Here is a 22,904-nt window from a genome sequence, read left to right on the forward strand (position 1 = left end):
GGAGCAGTGTCAGCCTATGGTAGATCCTTCTGAGCACACACATTTGCATTTGCTCAAATATGCTCAAATATGTTTTCACATCACATACTTGTTATTCATCACACAATTCGAGGTTTGGGAAGAATCCATTATTCAAGTGTAACCAGTCCTTACGATTACTCTACTCTTCATATAAATAACTGTCTCTAACTCACTGGACTTAGTGGTTGTGGGTCTCACTGTTTGTAACAGCATCTCCATATGGAATAGCTCATGGTTCCAGTGGAGCTGCTGTTATGTGTAGAGAGACACCTCTTCTTCACGCCTGTATCATTTCTGTAGACAATTCACAGGTCTTGAACAACAGTAACCCTCAGTAACAATCACACCTGTATGTGCTCAAATTAAAGTGGGTATTTTCTCTTCAATACTGTGTATGCCCTTTCATTTCACAATAAACACACAACAATAAACTACTATAATAGCCTACTGTACTGTTTTAATAGGTGTCTTTAAATTGGAATTGCTTTCATCTTTGGTACATGACAGTACAGCATTTCACATTGTGAGTAATCCCATGTTATTTATACATGTAACATCAGGGGCATTAAACAACAATAATAAATAAATAAAAATAATAATAATGTGGTACAATGGACATACTAAGCAACACAACTCGGAATCATTTGTGTCATTTAAACAAGGTATTACTAATTTTTGTTCTGTGACAATTATTGACTAAAGGGAAGTAGGCCCACTAAAGAACATACATCAAGTCAGCTGAGCTATACCACTCAGAGGAATCAACTTTAAAGAAGAACATACACATGCAGTATCAGCATTTTTATCGCCGTTATTGTCGGCATAAATTCCTTTCAGTTAGCGTATGGCCCCTGCCCCCACCTCATATGTCAAGGTTTATAACATTTCATACACCAGTGAGGACCTTTCTTCTGAAATGTTTATTATACTTCCGCTTTCTGCGTGTCACAGTCCACAATCCCAGAAGTAGCCAGTGTCAGACAACGAAGGATTTAGATGCACTAAACCGCTTGATCAAACCAGGGGTTAAAGGATATTGAAACAACACATAGATTAGTAGCTACATCCATAGCAATCTGGAATTGTCTTCTCTCCTGAATGAAAGTACGCTAGTTTGCTCTGGAGGTTGGTACAATCAACATTTCAAGACCTCGCCGACTTACTACCACTATTCTGTTGCCAACTTCAACAAGGGCGACCGACACCATTCGTGTCGTTAACGTTAGCCACTATGTTCAGCTGGTCAAATAAAAACGGGAAAAAAGACCCCGAACTTTTTCAGAATGTTGCTGACGGTTTGCGGCGACTCTATCGGACTAAACTATTTCCCCTGGAGGACGCTTATCGATTCCATGACTTCCACTCACCTGCACTTGAGGATGCCGACTTCGACAACAAACCAATGGTTCTCCTGGTCGGTCAATATTCAACAGGAAAAACCACATTTATCAGACACCTTATGGAGCAAGACTTTCCAGGGATGAGAATCGGACCCGAGCCAACCACAGATTCTTTCATCGCGGTGATGCACGGAGATCAGGATGGTGTAATTCCGGGGAACGCCTTGGTAGTCGACCCCAAAAAACCCTTCCGTAAACTCAACGCATTTGGCAACGCGTTCCTTAACAGGTAATCTCGTGGCCCAATTCTTGTAAAGAATGTGAAAAAAGTGTACAGCGTTAATGAGTTTGACTGCAAAATATACATGTTGTACAATTGTGTCTTACAACACACAAGACCCAATTCAATGCTAACGATCTAGCCTAAAGATATCAACGTTCAAGTGACAAGCCCATATTCTCGTTGGCAGTGGATAAATACCATTCTAAAAAACAAGCCTAAACATGTGGGGAATAAAAACACCCACTACTGCAATTGTCTTCTATCATTAAATCTTCAGCCTCGAGCCATGTGCTTGGCTATAATGTCACTAGGATAGCTGGAAAATTGAATTATTGTTCAATTATTTTGATCCAGGCTTCTAAACAACATACTAGTGAGTATGTTTGTCCTTAGCTGTTCGCAGTTTTAAACCTCAGGCTTTAGTTCAGTTGCCACGTTTGTTGCTAACTTCTATCAAGACTTCTGTCTGTGACAAGGCATTTTGAAATTGTAGTTAATATACAGGTTTTGGTGTCTTTGGTACTATGACACTCTTGTAAAATGGGTCATCTTTCTTATGACATTCAGGACATGAGGTCATTCACAAGTCAAGTTTTGTTTAATGATTTTGGTCTTCCTTGTTCTGAATTATTGTGTAAGTGAATCCGAATTATACATTTTCTTTTGATATCAGTGCTGGTTGGTTCTAATTGATCATTTTCAATATTCAATAATCTTTCCAAGTTTTGATGGCATTATGACATCTGATTTCTGGTGTTTTCCAGTTGGTATTATGACATCAGTTCTATCCGATTTAGAATAATGGCATCATAAACTTTGATGAGTCAACAGGGCTTGCTAGTGATTGTGACATCAATAGCCGTCAAGATCGAGTCATCAGACCTTTTAAAGGGTCACATCTATGACCCCACTCTACTAAGATCTAGGACTAGTTAGATTTTGTGAGGTGGTGGTGGAAAAAACCTGAAATGAACTCTCAAAATACCGTCAAAGGTTCTGCCTTCCCTAGGGTTGAGCATCCTGTGTAATGTAGTCCTGCTCTGCAGCTGAGCAGAAGCTGAACAGATGGTGAAATAAACCTGGCCTTGTGGACACAGACTTGTGCTGGTCAGGTTTCTGGACACAGTCACCATGAGCTCAATCTGGCACCGCCTCAGATTAGCACCGCCTCCTCACAGCCAGACATGCTGGATTAAGATACATGGACGAAGCAGATGCTGGACTACAAACTTGTGTCCTCCATACCTACTGGGATTGTAGAACTTTCTAATGTGGTAGTTTTACTCCCTGGCTACTTGTTGTTAAAGTTATGGTCTAAAACAGTGTTTCCCAACCGGGGTTCCGCGGCACCCTGGAGTGCCGTCTGACGAGAGCAGGGGTGCCGTGTAAAAGTCCTTCAACACATTTTCCTTGCAGCTGGATGAGTTGACTGACTTAGTGGGCACGCTCAGCTCAGGGTGGGGGGCAGGGGCGTAGCCAGGGGGGGCCACGGCCACCATTGGTCAGAGAATGGCCACCCTGCCGGCCCCCCCCCCCCCCAACCTCACAAAAAGGTTGGGGGGGGCCTTTGTTTTTTTTTTTGTTTTTTTTAAACCTTCCTGGACAGAAACGGTATAAAGCTGAAATAAATGCATTAGTATTTTTTTTATGAAGTCGTCTTATATTGGCATTTGTCACTTATGCTACAAGCCCCATATTCGCAACATGTTGGGCCACGCCCCCATCAACAGCGCAAGACACAAACCAACTCACCTGCATTCTGACAGCGCTTCAATGGAGACTAGCAGATAACCACTGGATACCGTTAGAAAACTGCTGCTCTGAGTGATGGAGTGTGTGAGTTTTAAAATAGTCGTTTTTGACAATCAAGTGCCACCCCAAATAAAAGACTGGCCAGAGCTGGCCCCCCCAGAAATAATGTCCTGGCTACACCCCTGGGGGGGAGGGGGGGGGTGCCACAAAATGTAGAGACTTTTCTAAGGGGGCCATGACTGAAAAAAGGTTGGGAAACACTGGTCTAAAACATTGTGACATTTTCACATTTTCTGGTTTACTTAAAACATGACCTGCGAAGGTCAAGAGAAACTTTAAAGTTCCTCTTTCAGTTACAGTATGACCATGCAGTGGAGAAGTGAGCGGTAATGTGGTTCAGTTAATGGGATTTAATCTACTACTCATGAACACAGCTGTTGATGTGAAGACTATGACCACTTTAACCCATATTAAAGGGCAGTTAATTATGTTACTGTGTTGGAAAAAAAGAACATTGACCATTGGTCTTTAACTTGAGATGACCTCTATAACCAGTTATTAGCTTTATTACCTATACAGCCCTGTAACTAAATGTTGTCCATCTAGACTGCCAGTCAGAGGGGCCTCTGAGTCTGTGTCCACTGTAGAGCTAGCCAGCCTGGTAGTGTGAGAGTCAGCAGAGCTGGAGTTCCGCTCCGCTCGGGGCCTGGCCTGTGTGTTATTCCAGGACACTGACTCGGCACTTTGCTCTGGGGGCTCACAGGAAGAGCACTTTTTTGTGAAAAGGGGGGAACGTGTCAGAAAGCCCTCCAGCAGCACACACGCTCCACATCCTCAGGGTTGACTCTAGTGTTTTCCTTTCTTATTCTGGGATGTTGAGGCTATGGTGTGTATGTTTGTGTGTGTCAGGGGTTTCATTTATGAGGATTGTGGGGACGATCATGGGTTTGAGAGCTTTGAGTGGAAAATGTTAGGCTTGATAAAAGCGCAAGCATGGACAGAATGATATGTGATCAGGCCTGAGCCAAAGGAGAGAAGGAAAGGAAAAAAATGTTTTTGTTATGCTTGGCGCACCAGTCAATTGTAACACGATACCACTCGGGGCTCATTTTCCCTATGAATTTGACTTCTAGTTTGGCCTTCAATTTTTCCCCTTTCCTGTCTACTCTATAGAGGCTCTATGGAGGGTAAACTCCACTACTACGCCGAAGAATGTTAAAGGCTTAGCCCAGCTAGCCACACAGGTCTTGTGACCCTGGTGCCCGTGGGCCTATGTTTTGAATATTAGTTCTGTGTGAGTGAACGAGAGTAGTAGGGTAGGAAGAGAAGCTTCTAGAATGGGAACTCCAAAGCGTTGGCTTTTAAACAATCGGAGCCTTTGTGTGCGTGTGTGTGTGTAGGACACAGCTGACTTATGTGTAGTTTTTCATGTACGCTCCTGAATCACCACCCTGTGATTCTCCTTGAATGTGAAATGGCTTGTGGTCAATCATACGCCCATGCAGATATGCTAAACAGTGTCTTTTGTGTAACACAATTTCATAAGGGTCTGTAGTTGTCATGGTTTAAACAACTTGCTTTGTTTCTAATGAGTCATGTCTGAAGACTTCAGACAATTAACTTTTTCCGTTTCAGTCTTAAGATGTGTCGGAAGCAAACATTCAGTTTAGACGGACACAGTGTTATCTTTCATCACTGTCAACCTTGTTTAACTGGTTCTTTACGTTCTATTTTTTGTTCACCTTTACCCGCTATCTCTGTCATGCTCTCTCTCTCTCTCTTTCTCTCAGGTTCATGTGTGCTCAGATGCCCAACCCCGTTCTGGAGAGCATCAGTATCATCGATACCCCTGGAATCCTGTCAGGGGAGAAACAGAGAATCAGCAGAGGTCAGTCCCACAAATGATACACACATATACACACACACACACTACACTACATGCATACTTACTCATACTGTTAGTCCACAACAATAAATATGCTTACTCAAAATACACAAAAAGTACACAAATACTGTAAATTCTCACACACACACACACACACGCCTCCAGTTGCTATAGTTTTATCAGTTGGTGACAGAGTTGTCTGTCAGCCCCCTCCCCTTCTCCCTTCAGGGAGCAGCCGTGAAGACTAAGGTCACATAAACCACACTTTAAAGCTAAGAGCATTCCACACACACATTCATCCCCTCTCTCTGGAGACTCGGGCTCTGTTTCTCAAGAGAATTTGTCCACAAATAACGCAACCCGGGGTGATACGAAATGTGGTATTTTGTGGAAGGGAAGCTGATTGAAAAAACCTTGACAGAAGTGTAAATATCCCCTGCCTACACACACACACAAGCACACACACACACAAACACCATCATAGAAACCCAGCATTGCGCACTAGGCTGATACTACCCAGCCTCTCACACTGTATAACATGGCCACTGGCAGCATCTTTGTCATCAGGGGACAAACAGAGAAGTACAGAGAAGCCTGTCTGAGGGAGCTGAGACCATATAAAGACTCTGGCTTTAGGCTGCTCATTTGACTAGGGTTTCCTTGTGTTTTGGTGTGTAAATGAGAAATAGTGTGAAGAGAGAACCAAATGGCCATGGCCTCTTAGATAAACATCAGAAAGAACGAGTTTGTCTTAAGGCTGGAACTATGTCATCTTTGGGAATAGGTGCATACTAATGATTCCACCCATGTGTTATGATCACCACATACCACACGCAGACTTCATTCCACAGACATGTACTGTACAGACACACACATACACACAGGGCTGACTGCATTGTTTCGTCAAACTATGACATATAGACTAGCATGACTGGGGTGGTGGTAGAGGATTAAGCCGTAGCAGTTGTCAATGCTGTGGTTTGGAGTAGCGGGGTGAGTATCACCAAGGTCAGGCCAGGGAGAGGGGTGCAGTTGCCATCGTTGGGGGACAGTTGTTTTGTAATGAGCCACATGGAGGGAATGTCCTCCATCAAATCCCACGGGTCCCTCTGAGTTGTAGGTCCCCCTTTAGCCACACGGCTCTCTCATGTACTGTCTGTCTCGGCTTTCTCGCTATCTCTCACTCTCCCTCTCTGCATGTTGTTTTCCTGCTACCTTTCTCTTTTTTCTCTGCCCTACTTTGTTGTACTCTTGTGTCTCTCTCTCTCTGTTCTACCTTGATCTTACTTGCTCTGCAGTAATGCTGTGGGGGTTTTTCTCTCCCTCTGCTTCTTTGCGTTTCGTTCCCTTCCACCTCTGACACACACACTCAGATATAGTCTGAATAACGCCCTATTTCAGTGTGCTCACTTACTCACTCAGTCACACTCACACAGTCCATCACATGCAAAAAAAAGCACAAAAGCCAGGCTGGAATGCGTGCACAGCAGATCTGACACCGCTGATTGTGTGGCCGTGCAGCCAAGCCATAGACCAGACGCATTCTTCCCACATCCAGTGACACAGGCCCTAATCAAAACCATAACTCATTTTCTCCTTCTCTTGTCTTTCTCTCTTCTCCCTCTCCTTCTCTTGGCCTTCTCTCCTGTCCTACTCTTCTTATTACAGAAAGGATTCCCCTTGCCAGATCATCTGGGCCAGTTTTCCTGTAGAGGCCTCTTTGTTCCCTATGAACGTCAGTCTCATCTGGCTCCCAGTGTCTCTGAATAAGAGCAGAGCAGAATAGATTAAAACGTTTTATGTCCAAATAGGGATATTTTGGAAAGAAACTCACAACTCACTCAACAAGAGATCTTTGAGTTTGTTCTGCCTTGAGCGCCAGTCGATTAAGTGGATCGAGTTTGTGTCCTATGCTGCCAACTGCCAAAAACTCAATTATCATCATCTTTTTATCATTTGTTCACCGTCATTGCATCAACAGAACCTATTGAATTTCCATCCACCAGTAGATAAATTCTATTTAGCTCACCGCACGTGTAAACCATTGACACACTATCTCCCTCCCTTTCTCTCTCTCCCTTTCTCCCTATCTCTCTCTCTCTTTCTCTGCTCCCCTCTCCTCCTCCAGGGTATGACTTTGCAGCGGTACTGGAGTGGTTCGCCGAGCGTGTGGACCGCATCATCTTACTGTTTGACGCACACAAGCTGGACATCTCGGACGAGTTCTCGGAGGTGATCCGCGCCCTCAAGAACCACGAGGACAAGATGCGTGTGGTCCTCAACAAGGCCGACCAGATCAGCACCCAGCAGCTCATGAGGGTTTACGGCGCCCTCATGTGGTCGCTGGGCAAGATCATCAACACGCCCGAGGTAGGTTGGGGGGAAGGAGAATTATTGGGTTTGGGTGCGCCCAGAGGTTGGCACCTTTCACGCTCATTGATGTTTCTGGTTCTTACAATCTCTAATATTTCTGTGCCCTATAGCAAGGCACAAATTCCCTTAACTAGCTTAACAGACACATGCAATATATTGCGCGGCAATAAAAAAAAAATGGGGAAAAAACACTTGTGGTTTGGAAAGTCTGCCCTCTCCATGTTCTGCAACAGATGGTCCTTCCATCACATTATGTTGTTGTACCCTGACAACATTCTATTGAAACGTTCCATCGTTCTGTCTTGACATAATGACTGTGTGGTGGTTCTAGGTGGTGCGCGTCTACATCGGGTCTTTCTGGGCACAGCCCCTCCTGGTGGCGGACAACAGGAAGCTGTTTGAGGCGGAGGAGCAGGACCTGTTCCAGGACATCCAGGGTTTGCCACGCAACGCCGCGCTGCGCAAGCTCAACGACCTCATCAAGAGGGCGCGTCTCGCCAAGGTGAGGACCAATATGAATAAAGTCGTCTTGAATATACTCCACATGCACACATGCACTCAAAGATGTTGTTTGTTATATGCAGTTCTGTGTCTCTATTCAAATGCTCCTTGTCAGTAAACTTCCTTAAATACGTTTGTTCATGTAATTGCTCTGCATCGCAGGCTGAGAAACATCTGTCAACAAAAAATGTAATATTTGAATAGGTAACTTTATAGATCCATTTTAGATTGATCATATTGGCAGTAAGCTCATCTTACAAATGTGACTGTCTCAACCCATTTCACAACCTCCTCCAGGTGCATGCCTACATCATCAGCTCTCTGAGGAAGGACATGCCCAGCGTGTTTGGGAAGGAGGCCAAAAAGAAAGAGCTGATCGCTAACCTGAAAGACACCTACCTGAAGATCGAGAAAGAGTACCAGATTTCACCTGGGGACTTCCCCAAACTGGAGAAGATGCAGGTGAGATGGGAGGCCACTTCACACAGACTCCATACAGACATGCACACACCACAGGTTGTCCCTCGCAGAATACAGTCAATGTGCATCGGTGAAATACATTGGATTTATTTGTTAGATTTTTGCCCAAAGATACTTCTTAGGGCAGAAATAAGGAGAATGAGGGCTTATAAGTTCTCTCTTTGGCCATCTTTATACATGAGACACAATAAACAAGCTCACATTCATTTTAGAACGTCATTATGTGTCTGTGTCTGTGCTACTGGGCCTATTCTGTTATCTCATAAGACATTTGGAATGCAATGTGTCTGTCTCCTTCCATGCTTCTAATCTCCCCGTCATGCTCTCAGGACCTTCTGAATGGCCATGACTTCTCCAAGTTCCCTGCCATCAAGCCCAAGCTGCTGGAGAATGTGGAGGACATGCTGGCCAACGACATCGCCCGCCTCATGACCTTGGTCCGCCAGGAGGAGGCGTCCATGCCCAGCCAACGGGTGAAGGGCGGCGCCTTTGAGGGCACCATGAGCGGCCCGTTCGGCCACGGGTACGGGGAGGGCGCCGGCGAAGGCATCGACGAGCTGGAGTGGGTTGTGGGCCGCGACAAGCCGTCGTACGACGAGATCTTCTACACTCTTTCGCCCATCAATGGGAAGGTGTCAGGCGCCGCTGTCAAGAAGGAGATGGTGAAGTCCAAGCTGCCCAACACGGTACTGGGGAAGATCTGGAAGCTGGCCGACGTGGACAAGGACGGCTACCTGGATGATGAGGAGTTTGCGCTGGCCAACCACCTCATCAAGGTGAAGCTGGAGGGTCACGAACTGCCCGGGAAGCTGCCTGAACACCTGATTCCACCTTCAAAGCGCAACTTGCCGATGGAATGATTTGGCGATGGCTGGGTACTTTTTCCTTTGGCCCAGCCCAGTCGTAACCCCTGACCCCTAACCCCTGAGACAAGGAATTATTTCTGGAAGGAGCCAAAAACCACACGCACCAGAGAGAGACTTGGGGGTGGGGTTGTGTCTAGGTATGGAAAGGACTTAATGGAACAAAGCACACCTAAGATGGGGTTTATTACTGCATGATGTGAATGGGAAAAGAATCAAATACCTAACTAAAGAAATCTTTAATTAATATTCTGTTCATGTTGATACAAAGAAATGAAATAGTTGATCCTTTCAATGAAGAAAAAAAATCTAACTTTAGAATGGTTGTTTCTATATTTTTGTATTTCCTGTCTGTTGACCATATATTACTTTAAATAAATACTTATAAATGCTCCACGTTTCTTTCCTCTTAATAATGAAAAAGCTTTTATTTTGATGTGACTGTGAATTCTGTTAAGTTTAGCACAGGCTGCCACCTGAAGACACAAGAAGGTAACTACAGCAATCAAAATGTCTGCGGCTCTGTGAATCAGTAACATTTATAAGGAACTTTTACAATAGTCAGAGCTTCTGACCGTAGACTCTGATGAGAGAAATTGTGAAATAACCTCAACTTGAGCACACTCAGGGAACAACACACACAGCAATCAACAGCTGTAAGACTTCATGCAAAGAGAAGCACAAATCGTATACAGACAGAGGGAGTTCTCTTAGGAAGACAACAAATGTATTCATGCTCAAGTGAATCCGTTTCTGGAACTGAAACCCCCAAGCAGCATTAACAACAAGCTTAACCCCACAAGTTTCAGTTGGCCCTTTTCTGTACACCTCCCCCGCAGTGCCGGAGGGAGCATTCTCATATTTCACTCAACACATTATCAAAGTGACTGACTGATTGTATGGTGGATAACATACATTCCATCCATATGATGCCTGTCCACGCCTCCTGTCAGTCACGGCTGGTCTCTCATCCTTACTCACCCCTTTTTGGCACCCAACATACATAAAGTGGACATGGAACAAGGCCAGGAATGTGAATTATGTCCAAATAAATCTACAGTGTAGATAGTGTATTTATGTTTGTGTGTGTGCTTACATAAACTGTCCAGCTGTGTATTTCAGCATTTACATTTCAGCATTTATTTATTTGTATTTACTGATTACTTTTGGATTTACTTCTTGTCGACACATTTTATCTTAAAGGAGAGGAGCAGGTACAATAATAATCCAGTAATAAAGTAATGGAGGGTAAAAGGCAGTAAACTATTTCAAATGCTCATGGGAAATCACACAACATACTATACACATGATACACAATAAAGGTGGGTTATACACTGTCACAGTCAAACTAAATTTGGTTGTGCATCAGATGCAGAAAGAACAGATAAATAGTTAGCTAAAAGCAAATAAACCTGTGTGCTGCCATTTTACAACCCGAACATTACACACACTATCTGCAAGATTTACCTTTTTGTGATGTTGCATTTGAGTTAATGTTGTTGCACTGTGTGTTGTACCTTAGCTTTACATTTTACATTTAGTCATTCAGCAGACGCTCTTATCCAGAGCGACTTACAGTAAGTACAGGGACATTCCCCCGAGGCAAGTAGGGTGAAGTGCCTTGCCCAAGGACACGTCATTTGGCACTGTCGGGGAATCGAACCAGATTCCCTAACCGCTCAGCCACCTGACTCCCTTTAACCTCTGTTCTAACAAGAATTGTGGACTTGATAATCTGCCACACTTACATATAGTGTAGCTACATCGGATAATCCAGTATGCCTCTTCATAATGTCCACTCAGCTGTTGTCCAGGTAGTTGTATTTCACTACTGTTAGGAAGCCTGTGTCATTCTCTCCCTTTCTTCTTGTCTTCAAAGCCGGTGGTTTCCAGTTCTAGAACACATTATGCTGGCGGTGCTAGAATTCTCATAGAAGTGTGAAGTGAGGAGGCAAATATGTCTCCCTTTCCTCAGTTAATTGACTCCCCCCAAACACACTCTCCCACCCCCCGTCTGTCCCTCACATACACTTTCTCTATCTCGGGATATCATGTTCTCTCTCTCTCTTCTGAAGATCCCAATGTGTCTGACTGATCCCTCTCCCCATCTGGTATTGTGTCCCATCCCCTCATCCCATCTCCAGCTGTTCCTCCATCTGTCTATACCTCTCCCATCTACCTGTCTGTGGGCCTCTGTCCTTCTCGCCATTCCTAAAAACAATCTAAAAACCTCTTCCACCCCTTCCCCTCACTGAAACACTACCCCAGGGGAACTGGGTGGGCAGGGTTATATAACAGCTAGAAAAGTGTGGAAAGATGTCACTTCTGAGACAGAGATGAGAAAAATGTGAGCTCTCCGTGTAGCCCAGTGGTCACAGTGTACTTTGTGTGTTGTTACTTTGTGTCCGAGTACACATGTCATAGTACGCTATGTGTGTCTAATCATATTTTTTGTTATTATTGTGTACATAGTGTGTGTTGGTGAGTGTGTGTCATTTTCTATCATAAGGATATAACATGAACATATTTTAATGTCAATATGGAATGATTGTGTTAACCTAAATTCGGATATTGCCACTGTTTATTCTTACCCTCAAAAGTGTTTATATATCATGAAAGCTGTGCTCAGAAGGTTATAAGCCCTATTGCATGCAAATATTTATGTTGATGTTTCTGTAAAATCCAACCATACACCAAACCAGCATATTTTTAAAGGAGGTTTATTGGGAAATCTCAAAGACAGTTGACAGCAGAACACAGCCACACAACATGATCAAGTACTGATATCAAAGTCTTCACTGAGTGCCTAGTCTCAACTATTTCACATATTCTGGGAGTGAAAATAGGGGGAGAAGAAGATGAAGGGTGGTAGATGACTAGGAAGAAGTTAAGTGCTTAATATTCTAGTCTGTTTACCAGCAGACAAATCAACCCTGTTTTCCCTGATTCAACTGTTCTTTAAGGAGGAGGAGGGGGGGAAAGGAAGATAGATAAGTCATATTTTGGGAGGGACCCTGTGAGCTCTCAAAACACATGCAGGGCCCCAGTGCATCTTGGGAGTGTGACAACATCCTATCAGGGGCTCGTTTCATTGAAGTCACTGCTCAGTAAGCACCCAAAGGGTATCCCCTCTATGCAATCTAAAGACAAGAAATCTCTACTGATATTCAACTCACTTAATCCAGCTTAGTATTTCTTTTTTCCTCTCCTAAACTATCCCCTAAGCCTACTAAATCAATCAATTGAGCAATCAAAATTCATCATGTAATCAATCCATTAAGCTGAGTCAGGAAGAGTCTACCCTGTCCAATCTTGCTCGGGCTCAAGTAGATAAATCACCTGGGAGACACACCAAGTGCTGTTACAGCTTAAGGTACAGCAAATCACAAGGGTTTTTGGAGGGCCGTGAGGTAGTTCTAGTTAGGGCTACAAGATACAGGGACCTGGGCCATGGGGCCGGGACCTGGTGGCAGGGGGTCGGGTTCAGCAGGGTGGAGCTGTAGACGGGTCTCCTCCGAACATCTCCTGTGAGGCGTAGGTGATGTAGAGGAAGCCGTCGGGGTCGCTGTGCTGGGAATATACCTCTCCCATGCTGGAGGACATGCAGGACATGCTCCTCTCAGACACGAGCAGGTAGAGAGCCTCGGTGGCCTCCAGGTCGATCTTACTCCTAAGGGAAGGGAAGGAGTAGGGGAGATCAAAGAGAAGTAACATTAAAACCATTCATGGTTTATTCACAGGTTATCCATAACAAATGTCTCTTTCTCTACACTTCCAGTTATGGGTTCTCACCTGAGAAGACAGAGAAACTGACCCAGGGTAAGCTCGAAGGGAACTAAGAATTTGGTTTTGTCCAAAAGGGGAAGGGTCTTTTCACGGATGTATCGCTCCACGATTACCTGCTCATCCACAGCACACAAACATATGACTAATGAAAACACCTGCATTTGTTAAGGAGGAAGACTACCATTTGGCTACATATTGTATTTAAAGTGCAAGAAACTAACAGGCAAAAAAGTGTGCAAAAAAAAAAAAAAGAACTCACAGGCAACTTATTTGGGAATTTAGAGCGGATACTGCACACTTCATCTTGTCTTGTTGCTAGAAATGCACAACACATTTTTCGTCATACATTGTACAGTAGGATAGATTTTAGGATATATTAGGATCATGCAGCTTTACACAATATATACTACATTATATTTTTAATCTACGTGACAATAGGTCACAATAAAAACTCACCAAGGCATTTCCTTTGCTTGAAAGGCATCAATTCCATAGATTTCTCGAAAGGAGGCATGATTCTTCTGTGGTAGTTTACTTATAATAATGACTAAATATAAATGACTAAATATATACTTAGACCTATGGTAGCGGTGCAACGGATTGCGCCGGTGACGGTCTTTCCCGGGCTGACGGTAGTCCCCTCGGGTGGAAGTCAGTACAAACTACACTGAAGCAGCGTGCACCGTTGGCTTATATAGGGTCAATGTCTGGGAGGGGTCGAAATGTGACTGTCCTATGTAAATATGCTTACATGGACAAACACAGCCACGCTCCTCGTCTTGATGAGCAGTTTTGAATTAGGCCTGCTCTCATCATTGGTTTAAATCTGTTTCACACATACAAGTTATCTCAGAGCCGCCTCTGACACCTATCTCAGACATTGTATGCACACGCTTTTACAGAAGAGTTTAGTAATTAAGGCGTTAAGGTATTCGTTTCTTCTAATTATTCTAATTCTATTTGTAGATATATATTTTGCTTTTTCATAGCCCTCTCAAATGCACGTCCTCTTTCTATGTTAAGAAGACACCCCCCCACACACACGCACACACACAAGAGAAACACACCCTTGCACACACCTCTACATGTTCACCCGTAAACAGACATCCAGCTGACCAGACTTGCCCATGCAACGGTTATAAAGGAATGCGTGTTTGATTATTTCTTATGGCTTTTGCAGCACTTTAAGCACTGGAAGACATTATTTGGGTAAGATTGTGGGAGAATGCTGTCCAGGAGAAGGCTGAGTTGCTCCACTTCTAGGATGAGTGTAAGCGATGGCCTGAAGTCTTGGAAGAGTGCGAATTCAGGCCACTACTGGATCTGAACCACTTAGCCAACTGTATTCTTATTTGCAAAGAATTCACATTTCCAGGTCTGTTCTAACCTGTGTAAATAGGAACTGTGGACCAACTCGGCTCTTTGATTGAATTAAATGAAAACAATCTTCTAAGGGTAACGACATGCCTGTCTGTTGTTAGAGCAGGTCAACCCCCTTCTCACAGGCACAGAACGCTCTCTGCTGGTTTACGATTGACATTGCAGATGGTTGAGATTTCAAGGTGGACGTGTCGTTTACGCCTAGTGGTAAATCCAAATATAGGCTAGGTACTCCAAATAGCCTAGGTTAGATTATATAATTAGGTTATATGTAGTATTTTTTAAGGCTATATATTTTAGCATTATCTGTCACATGTAAACTAGATCAAAATGTTCGCCTAAGTTGTTTGAAGTTTAGATAGAGACCTATAGTCTAGTATTGTAGGATATATTAATATACCTTCTAAATAGATCAAATTGACAAACACGCGTTATAAGTGTGTAACAAACTACTTTATTTATGTTGCACACTCGTTCTAAAGCGAAGCAATATAACCTTCTAAAATATATAAAAATTGTGAGAAACAGCCTCAATCCCTGTTTGAATTTCCTCGAGACAAGGATGAGTCCGCCTTGCCGAAGGCGATTGGCTTGAATATGATTTCTGGAACAATTGTTTGGAAAGTTGCAGCGCTCCAAAAAACTGAAATAGTCATTTTGTCTGGCACTGAGCTGTCTGTGTTGGTAAACAAAAAAAAATTGACTGAAAAAGTTATTGGGCCTACTAAGGCTATCTTTAATTTTAGGTGAACTAGAAGTTGTATAGTCTAGGGATTTTCATGGCGTCCTTTCGAAACTTCTCTGGCCAATCACGTTCGAGCTTGGATGCGTAGGCTCCACCCTCTGCACACTTTTTTGTCGATCCCACATGTAACGTTATTTCTCGCATTGTTTCATTCGGCCGTATCAATAACTGGCACATAAGGCGCACGATGGACAAGGTGGATCCCTGAATCGAAAAAATTGTTAACACGATTAGGATCGGATTAAAATAGAATATGGTTTGATAATCGCTTCAGTGGAATGCATGAGCATTAATTAAGGCTACATCTTGCCAGTCAGCAAAACTGAATGTAAGCCTATGGCAACTATTTGGCATTTTGCAAACGACGCAATTATTGGATTTGGGCTAGCCTAGTTGATCGGATACAATGTTGCCATTGTCGATTGTGAGGACATATGTTGAACTGGCTCGTGCTGGACCTTAGCCTAGCCATTGTCATTGTAGCCGAAAAGCAAGCTCAAGCGTTGGTTCTGCCTTGACTATGGCAGGGCGCCGCAGCTGTGTGAATTCGCTTTGGTCTGGTACCGAGCGGGTCCGAATCAGCGAGCGTCTGAAAGCGACCTTGGCGGGCATCTTCGAACTAGACCTTCTCAGGGGAAAACATCTGGAGATGGTTGATGCTGCTCTGATCGATAAAGACACCACCAACTGGACTGGCATCGATCAACAGGGGCCAAATCTCGAGAGCGCAGCCTCCGACGGCTCTGCGACATCCCGCAGGCAACAGGTCAGTCAATCAGTTGGACAGATCTCTTAACATCAGGAATTATGAAAAATGAATGCCAAGGATGATGATACGCCAATCTGCCGTTCTCTGTAGCAGCAGCCTGATTTAGATGCGCTGCACCAGTAGCCTACCTCTTACATTGCTTGAGAGGACATGCAATCCTATCACCAAGCCAATGATTACACAATGTGTTTGACCTATCGAAATAGAAATGACAGCATGCCAAATTATGCCTGTACAACTATAGTTGTGTGTCGTGGTCAGATGAAGTCAAGGTTAATGAGACTGAAGTGTTTGTTATATTAACTGAAAATTACTCTATTAAAAAAACGGCTTTTGCAGTAGTAATTATATTCAGGTGGTGTCCACAATGTTCTCATCTTTTCAAAGGCATTTTCCCACAGGGCATGAAATATGACAAGGAATCTGTGTCATTGATCTACACAGCCTGAATTGAGACACTGTCACCTCCTACACGTATCAGTTATTTTCTTTCTATCTGTCTTTATGAATGACCTTAATTCAGCCACATAGTTAGATTGTGCAAGTTGATGCCACAGAACACAACACACCAAAACACTAGGACTAGGTCTAGCTCAACCCCTCACCCACACACCCCTACCTAAACTGTAGAACTGGAGCCTGAGGGCAAATGGAAAGAGTGTAAGAAAGAGAGAGAAACCAAGGGAGAGTGCCGTTTCCACACTGCTTCATTCATGTTTCAGAGGACTGTGACCCCCTTTAACATCCACACAGGTGACTATACAGTTGCCTATAAACTTCTGCTCCTGGAGTCCTTATATCTTCAATGCCCACGGTGCTTTGAACACCAGTAACTGAACAACAGCAGGACAACTCTCACACACATACACACACTGACAAGAGGAGGTTGTATGAGAAACACACAAGGCTAAGATTTAGAGATGGAGTAGGACCTTGATTCCATGTGATAGAGTTTCACAGTTGAAACCTATCGCAGTGAGTGAGTAATGACATGCATTCGGTTGCACAGCAACACTAATATAGGCTCTCCTGTATTCCTGTGGTTTGGAGGCACGCTATGGCGAGGCGAGCAAGCGTTAGTCATCTCGAAGGGGAGCCGGCGCCCTGCTGTTGCCGGGCTGGCCGGCTGCCCTCTCGCCGACGCAAGCGCCCCCATCATTTGCATAGACAACGATTGGAAATGAGTAGGTGATGTTGTTGTGTAGTTGTGGTTGCCAACGTGACTGACTGTATCACCTCTTAACGCCGTCCGCTAGGGAGAGAGGAGACAGGAATAAGGTTGAGAGTGACTCATTGTTTGATTTTTTGTTTGTTATTTTTTTAAGCCTTTGGAACCAAATTGTGAATTTGTTTATTCGTGTTTGCTCATCTCTTGTTCATTTTTCATGACAAACCACATCAATACGTCACTAAGACTAGATGTTATTTTGCCTCAAAACACAAGACAGAAGATGCCCTGCTTTCTAGTTAAACATTAACCATGAATAATGCATCAATTATGCACAACACATTATGTTGTATTCAACATACAAAACCAATGATTACATGATTGGAAAGCACCATAAATACATACTCACATGTTTTAGCATAGAAATACATAACTTGAGGGTAATGTGCTTTTATAAGTTATTTTGGTGGTATTATAGTGTGTGCAGTCTGGACAGTTTGTTCCTTTAGGTAAAATGGCTGTGCCTAACACTGAGGCAGATCATATTACAGAGCTTTTAGTCCTGGTCATTGAGCTGACTTCCACCTGCCTGCTCTCTGTATGATTCAATCACACTCATCTAAATGTAACATTAGCTGGTGGTAACATTGTTAAAAATGTTGTTGGTCAAGGTCTATGTGTGTCAGATTGTTTGTGGGTGAGTGAGAGAACTTGACAAAAAGATAGCATTTGGTTTGTTTGTGTTTTTACATTGCTCAGCTCAGTATGAGTTAACTATTCTGCTAGGTTTGTTGTGTGGGTGGAGAGAGCAGGAAAGAGCAGCTGTAACTATGGTGAAGAGGTGGTGTCTAGGATATTATAGAATTGGGGGGTTTGTTAAAGAAGGGTGGGGAGGGGTCCTTAAAGATGCCCTTCTCTCTCACCAGGCAACCCCCTCCCCCGAAACCTTCTTCTCACTCACTACCGCCCTCTCTCTTTTTTTTCCCCTATCCATGCCTCCTTTTCTCCAATGTTTCTTGAAATCCAGAACAAAAATGTTACACAACAGGAAGCCAGAATATCTGACTCCATTAAGCTGATAAGAAGCAGCAGCTTAAACGGGACAAAGTTTCAAACCCCTTTTTCTCCTCCTCCCCCGTCTTATCCCTCCTGCTCCTTTACACTCCCCCTCTCCTTCCTGCTCCACTGTTCTTTGTTACGTCATCTGTCTTTCTCTTTTACTCCTCTAAGCCCCTCTCCCTCTCCTCCCTTCTCTCTAGCTGTGAGTCACCTGTATTGTCTTTTCTGATCTCTTCAGTGAACTGAATTGATCAGGCCTGACCAGCAACACAAAGGCCCTGTTGTCCTTCCCCATCTTTCTAATGTAGGGGACTTCTCATTGGTCACTACTCTGACATCAATCTAACAGATGGATGAATTGGTTGTTGGTGTAGACATGCCTGTTGCTTTGAGGTTAGACTTCCAGTAAGGATGGTGAGATCATCACCAGGGTGGGGAAAAGGAATGTGAACCTCCCAGATGTCAGACCCTGTGTCAAACGAGCCTCTGATCATCAACCAGAAAACATGTTGGACCTTAAATAACCCGGTTTGTTTCTTTCAGGTTCCCTCTCCTTCAGAAGTGGTATCACCCGCCCAGAGTACCACCTTGGACAGTGGAGGGAACTCCGGAGAGGGTCCGGTCCATTCCAGAGGCAGTGAGGGAAACTCACGATGGTCTACTCTCTCTTGGGATACCCCCTCAGACATGCTCTCTCCTCCAACTCCAGAACCAGATAGTGGGGGCCATTTGGACTTTGACTCCAGGCCTAGCTCAGGTACACTACTGTGGATCATGTTTGTGTGTGTGTGTGTGTGTGTGTGATGGGTGGTCTTATGTGTGACCTATATGACAGACCTATAATGTCAACAACATTTCTCGTCATTCCAGCTTTAATAGCTGACCGTGTGTAGGGTGTGGGGAAAACCACCAAGTCCTGATTAAACATTAACTCTACCTCTTTTTCTTCTCTCTGTTCCTTTTATTTACCCGTCTCCTGGTATCTCCCTCTTTCTACCTTCCTATCGCGTTCACCCCTCATTCCCAAAACTCATTTACTTTGGATTGGTTTACTCACCATTCATTTGCCACTACATGCATACCCCCTCCTGTCTCTGTCTCACTCTCTCCAGGTTTTTACTCGGTCAGTGGCAGCTCCCTGTCTGACTCCTGCTACTCTGTGTCCAGTGAGGCTGCCCAGGGGGGGCTGGGGAGGCTCGCTCCCCTGTCTGGGGGGAGCTCCAGGCTGTGGGAGCAGCGTCCTCTCTCTGCAGACCACAGTGACACCCAGTGGCCGGAGGCAGCAGCACAGAAGCAGCCAACAGCTCAGAGCACAGAGGAAACTTCAAGGGTGGCTGACAGGAGGCCTGTGTCCACAGGTCTGAATGACCAAACACACATATATATATATATATATATATATATGTATAAACATACGCACACACTGTCTTATATTATATGGATTCATAGGGAAACTATAGAGCCAAAGAGTCTGATGCTGTCCTTCCTTCTCATTGTCTCTCCACAGGTGATCTGGACCTTAATGGCCTGATGTTCCTATCAGACCTCTGCTCCAGCCTGGGAGACCCGCAGGCCGGCCCCCTCATCCCCCCCCTCTCTGACCTCACCTCCTCCTCCTACATCCGCCCCCAGCTGGACACCCGCTTCTGCTCAGACCTAGTGTCCCGTCGGACCAAGGAGGTATACCCCTACCCCAGCCCTCTGCACGCTGTTGCCCTCCAGAGCCCCCTCTTCACCTCCAGCCAAGATCCCTCCCCACCTCCTCGCCTCTCCCCCAGCTCCGATGGAACCCAGCCTGGGGAACAACCATCACCCTCTCACCCTGCCCTGGTCCTCGAGCCACCCCAACCCCCCCCGTCCCCCTCCCTGACCCAGCTGGAGCAGTACATCGCCAGACTGGCCCACCAGTACCAGAGCCGGGTTGCCTGCAACCTCACCCCAGCTGCCACTCCTGGTCCTGGAGGCCAGCGGGTCCCGAGGACCCCACGCCACGGCTCCACGCAGTCCTTATCAGCCTTTGAGAACCGTTGTACCCCCTCCAGCCACCCAGGGGGCAGCATTACCCCCTGTAAGTCCCTGCTAGGGAACTCTGGGCGGGTGAGCCTCAGCAACATTGGACGGAAAGCCAGCAGGAACTCTATCAACCTGGGGCACCTGCCCTCCGTGACCGGAGAGGATCTGAACATCAGCCTCCACCTCAACCTTAATCTTAACCTCAACCCAGCCCTCAACACCAAACCGGGGCTGGATCCAAAACACTCGAGGGAAGGGTCTGGATCAGTTGGGGCCTTGAAAGGCGACTTTGTTACCCCCACCGCCTCCTCCTCTTCCCTCTCCACTTCTACCCCCACCCCAGCCATGAGACCCCGTCCTCGGATCTCAACCTGCCCTTCGTCCCTCAGCCATCGTAGCTCCTTGGAGGTCACGGGTTCAGGAGCAGGGGCAGGGATGGGGTCCCTGGCTTTCTCTCGCTCACTGGACTGGAGCAGTGCGTCACCACGACCAATGTCCGTTCCCAGTTCTTCTTGTGGTTTGGGTTCTAGTCCCGGCCTGGCTTCAGAGCCCAGCACCAAGCTGTGCGAGGACTCGGCCATGGTAGCAGAGATTTCCCGACTCTCAGGTTTGCCTCGGGCTGTTGTGATTGGCCTGATGGAGCAGGGGGTGGAGCTAGACGTGGACTGTTTCCAGAGCGATGCGGATAGGAAGGGTCCAGGGTTAGAAGTCACAGGGGTCAAAGCCCCAGGCTCCTACTCCCGGTTAGTGGGGCAGACTGAACCCTCTCAATATCCCAGCCTTCACCTTCACGCCACTACTGGTGGTGATACAGACTTGAACCCACCCAGGCCTATCCAGCTCTCCCTCAGTGTATCCCACTCCCCCCAGTCTCATTCTGGTCTCACTCCCCCCCTCGCCCACTCTCCCCAATCTCACCCCAGCCTGACCCCCCCGCGTTCCCTCTCCCACTCCCCCCAGTCCCACTCCAGCAGCCCTCACCACCCGTACCAGTCCACCCCCACACATACGCACCACACATCCCACTCTTTCTCCTCACACTACCAACACCACGCCCCCTCTGACCCTCCCTCATCCTCCACTGCCTCCTCCCCTGGCTCCCGTCCAAACAGGGTCCGCTCCCCGCCCCGCCCCCTTCAGCCCTCCCCGCTTGGCCCCACCCCTCTGTCCGTGTTCCGTCGCGATGCGCCCTTCCAGTGTTCCTTGCCACGTGTCACCGCAGGCGACTCGCCAGTAGGGGGCGGTCTCAGGCCCAGGGGAGGCTCTCTACGGCAGGCTGGAGGAGGAGGGGCTGGAGGAGGGGTTGGGGGCGGGTGGAGGAGAGTGGAGGGGGAGGGACTGTATCAGGGAAAACACGTCTCCCGGGAGCTGGTGAGGGCATCGACGGTGAGCAGCTTTGCCCGGCAAGAGAGCTATGGCAGCAGCTGGGGGAGGAGTGATGAGGGGGCAGCAAAGATGCCTAAAAGGACAGCAAGATTCTGCAAAGGCTTCGAGGGATATTTCATGGGCAAGGAGGAAGAAGAGGAGATGACGGATGAGGGGGTCTGGAGGAGAGATGACGAAGGGAGCAGGAGGAAAGACTACCAAAAGGTGAAGGCAAGACCGAAGGAGAGCTCCTGGATCAAGAAAAAGGGTAAAGGAGGTTGGGACAAGCGGAGCTCCAGTCTGAGGCTCTCCAGAAGGGCCCTGTTCCGCAGTGAGTCCCAGGGCAGGCTGGAGCCCCAATCCCAGCGAGAGGAGCCCTTTCAGGGGGCACAGTGGGCCTCCTCTCTGGACGTGACCATGGGGGGCCTGGATTTCAGTGTGGAAGGGGGACGAGGAAGAGAGTTAGGGGGGAGGAAGAGGGAGGACAAACGCCTCTCATCCACCGCCAGTCTCTATCACCTGTCTCGCTCTCAGAGCCTGGAGGGAAGCTGCCATTCCCTCTCTCCTCCCCTCTCCTCCCCCTCGTTCTCTCCTTCCCCTCCTCCACGGGCGCCTCTCACTCGCTCTCGCTCGCTGAGGGACTTGGGCCGAAGAGTGTTTGGCTCAGTGCGATCACTCAGTTTGAAACACAAGACACAGAAGAAATGAGAAAAAGATGATGATGAACAGTGTTTTCTTCCTGTTTTACAATCAAAAGTTCTAGTGACAGTTCATTGTATTTTGGTATTTAAAGGAATTCCCCATTCTAAACTTGATTTTGTTTAACTTGACTCTCAGCCAGTGGGTTTGTGTGTGTGTGTGAGCGAGAAAGACGGTGTGTGCGTGTATGAATACCCTAGCTCTCTGCATGCTGTTCTGTGACTATCTATATGCGCTGTGATGGCCAGTGTAAGAATGTGAGCTTCCTTTACTATTTGTTGTTGCCTTTGAAGTACAATCATATTGACCAAAACCAAGCAAATACTCTATAAATTGATATAGTGCTCAGGATTTCAAAATAGATATCAATAAATGAATTACACAAAAGTATTTACAAATTGTGTAACATGGCTTATAATTAA

The 22,904-nt window shown here is 45.9% G+C and overlaps 3 protein-coding genes across 3 annotated transcripts; 2 read left to right on the plus strand and 1 right to left on the minus strand.

Annotated features, from left to right (window-relative positions):
* Positions 1-998: 998 nt before the first annotated feature.
* Positions 999-9,894, plus strand: ehd1a (EH-domain containing 1a). The gene is made up of 6 exons (XM_067247418.1): positions 999-1,650; positions 5,187-5,284; positions 7,410-7,651; positions 7,986-8,156; positions 8,453-8,617; positions 8,965-9,894. The coding sequence occupies exons 1-6, from the start codon at positions 1,253-1,255 to the stop codon at positions 9,493-9,495; spliced, it is 1,605 nt and encodes a 534-aa protein (XP_067103519.1). The 5' UTR covers positions 999-1,252; the 3' UTR covers positions 9,496-9,894.
* Positions 9,895-12,218: 2,324 nt separating this feature from the next.
* map1lc3cl (microtubule-associated protein 1 light chain 3 gamma, like) lies at positions 12,219-13,864 on the minus strand. Its single transcript, XM_067247419.1, has 4 exons — positions 13,741-13,864; positions 13,544-13,599; positions 13,291-13,397; positions 12,219-13,168 (listed from the first exon to the last, which is right to left on the minus strand). Exons 1-4 carry the CDS (start codon positions 13,796-13,798, stop codon positions 12,982-12,984), a joined length of 408 nt encoding a protein of 135 aa, XP_067103520.1. The 5' UTR covers positions 13,799-13,864; the 3' UTR covers positions 12,219-12,981.
* Positions 13,865-15,929: 2,065 nt separating this feature from the next.
* On the plus strand, positions 15,930-22,889 carry si:ch211-168f7.5 (uncharacterized). The gene is made up of 4 exons (XM_067247420.1): positions 15,930-16,175; positions 18,949-19,162; positions 19,518-19,763; positions 19,913-22,889. Exons 1-4 carry the CDS (start codon positions 15,930-15,932, stop codon positions 22,489-22,491), a joined length of 3,285 nt encoding a protein of 1,094 aa, XP_067103521.1. The 3' UTR covers positions 22,492-22,889.
* The last annotated feature ends 15 nt before the right edge of the window (positions 22,890-22,904 follow it).

The sequence above is a fragment of the Osmerus mordax genome, chromosome 12 (assembly GCF_038355195.1).
Source record: "Osmerus mordax isolate fOsmMor3 chromosome 12, fOsmMor3.pri, whole genome shotgun sequence".
Lineage (NCBI taxonomy): Eukaryota > Metazoa > Chordata > Actinopteri > Osmeriformes > Osmeridae > Osmerus > Osmerus mordax.

Excerpts from the sequence above, each read along its gene's own strand:
- si:ch211-168f7.5 (XM_067247420.1), top strand. The coding sequence starts at position 15,930 with ATGGCAGGGCGCCGCAGCTGTGTGAATTCGCTTTGGTCTGGTACCGAG. Across the intron at positions 19,163-19,517 it reads TGACTCCAGGCCTAGCTCAG|GTTTTTACTCGGTCAGTGGC; the intron begins GTACACTACTGT and ends CACTCTCTCCAG. Across the intron at positions 19,764-19,912 it reads CAGGAGGCCTGTGTCCACAG|GTGATCTGGACCTTAATGGC; the intron begins GTCTGAATGACC and ends GTCTCTCCACAG.
- ehd1a (XM_067247418.1), top strand. The coding sequence starts at position 1,253 with ATGTTCAGCTGGTCAAATAAAAACGGGAAAAAAGACCCCGAACTTTTT. Across the intron at positions 1,651-5,186 it reads GGCAACGCGTTCCTTAACAG|GTTCATGTGTGCTCAGATGC; the intron begins GTAATCTCGTGG and ends TCTTTCTCTCAG. Across the intron at positions 8,618-8,964 it reads CCAAACTGGAGAAGATGCAG|GACCTTCTGAATGGCCATGA; the intron begins GTGAGATGGGAG and ends TCATGCTCTCAG.
- map1lc3cl (XM_067247419.1), bottom strand. The coding sequence starts at position 13,798 with ATGCCTCCTTTCGAGAAATCTATGGAATTGATGCCTTTCAAGCAAAGG. Across the intron at positions 13,600-13,740 it reads CAAGCAAAGGAAATGCCTTG|CAACAAGACAAGATGAAGTG; the intron begins GTGAGTTTTTAT and ends GTGCATTTCTAG. Across the intron at positions 13,398-13,543 it reads AATTCCCAAATAAGTTGCCT|GTAATCGTGGAGCGATACAT; the intron begins GTGAGTTCTTTT and ends GTGGATGAGCAG.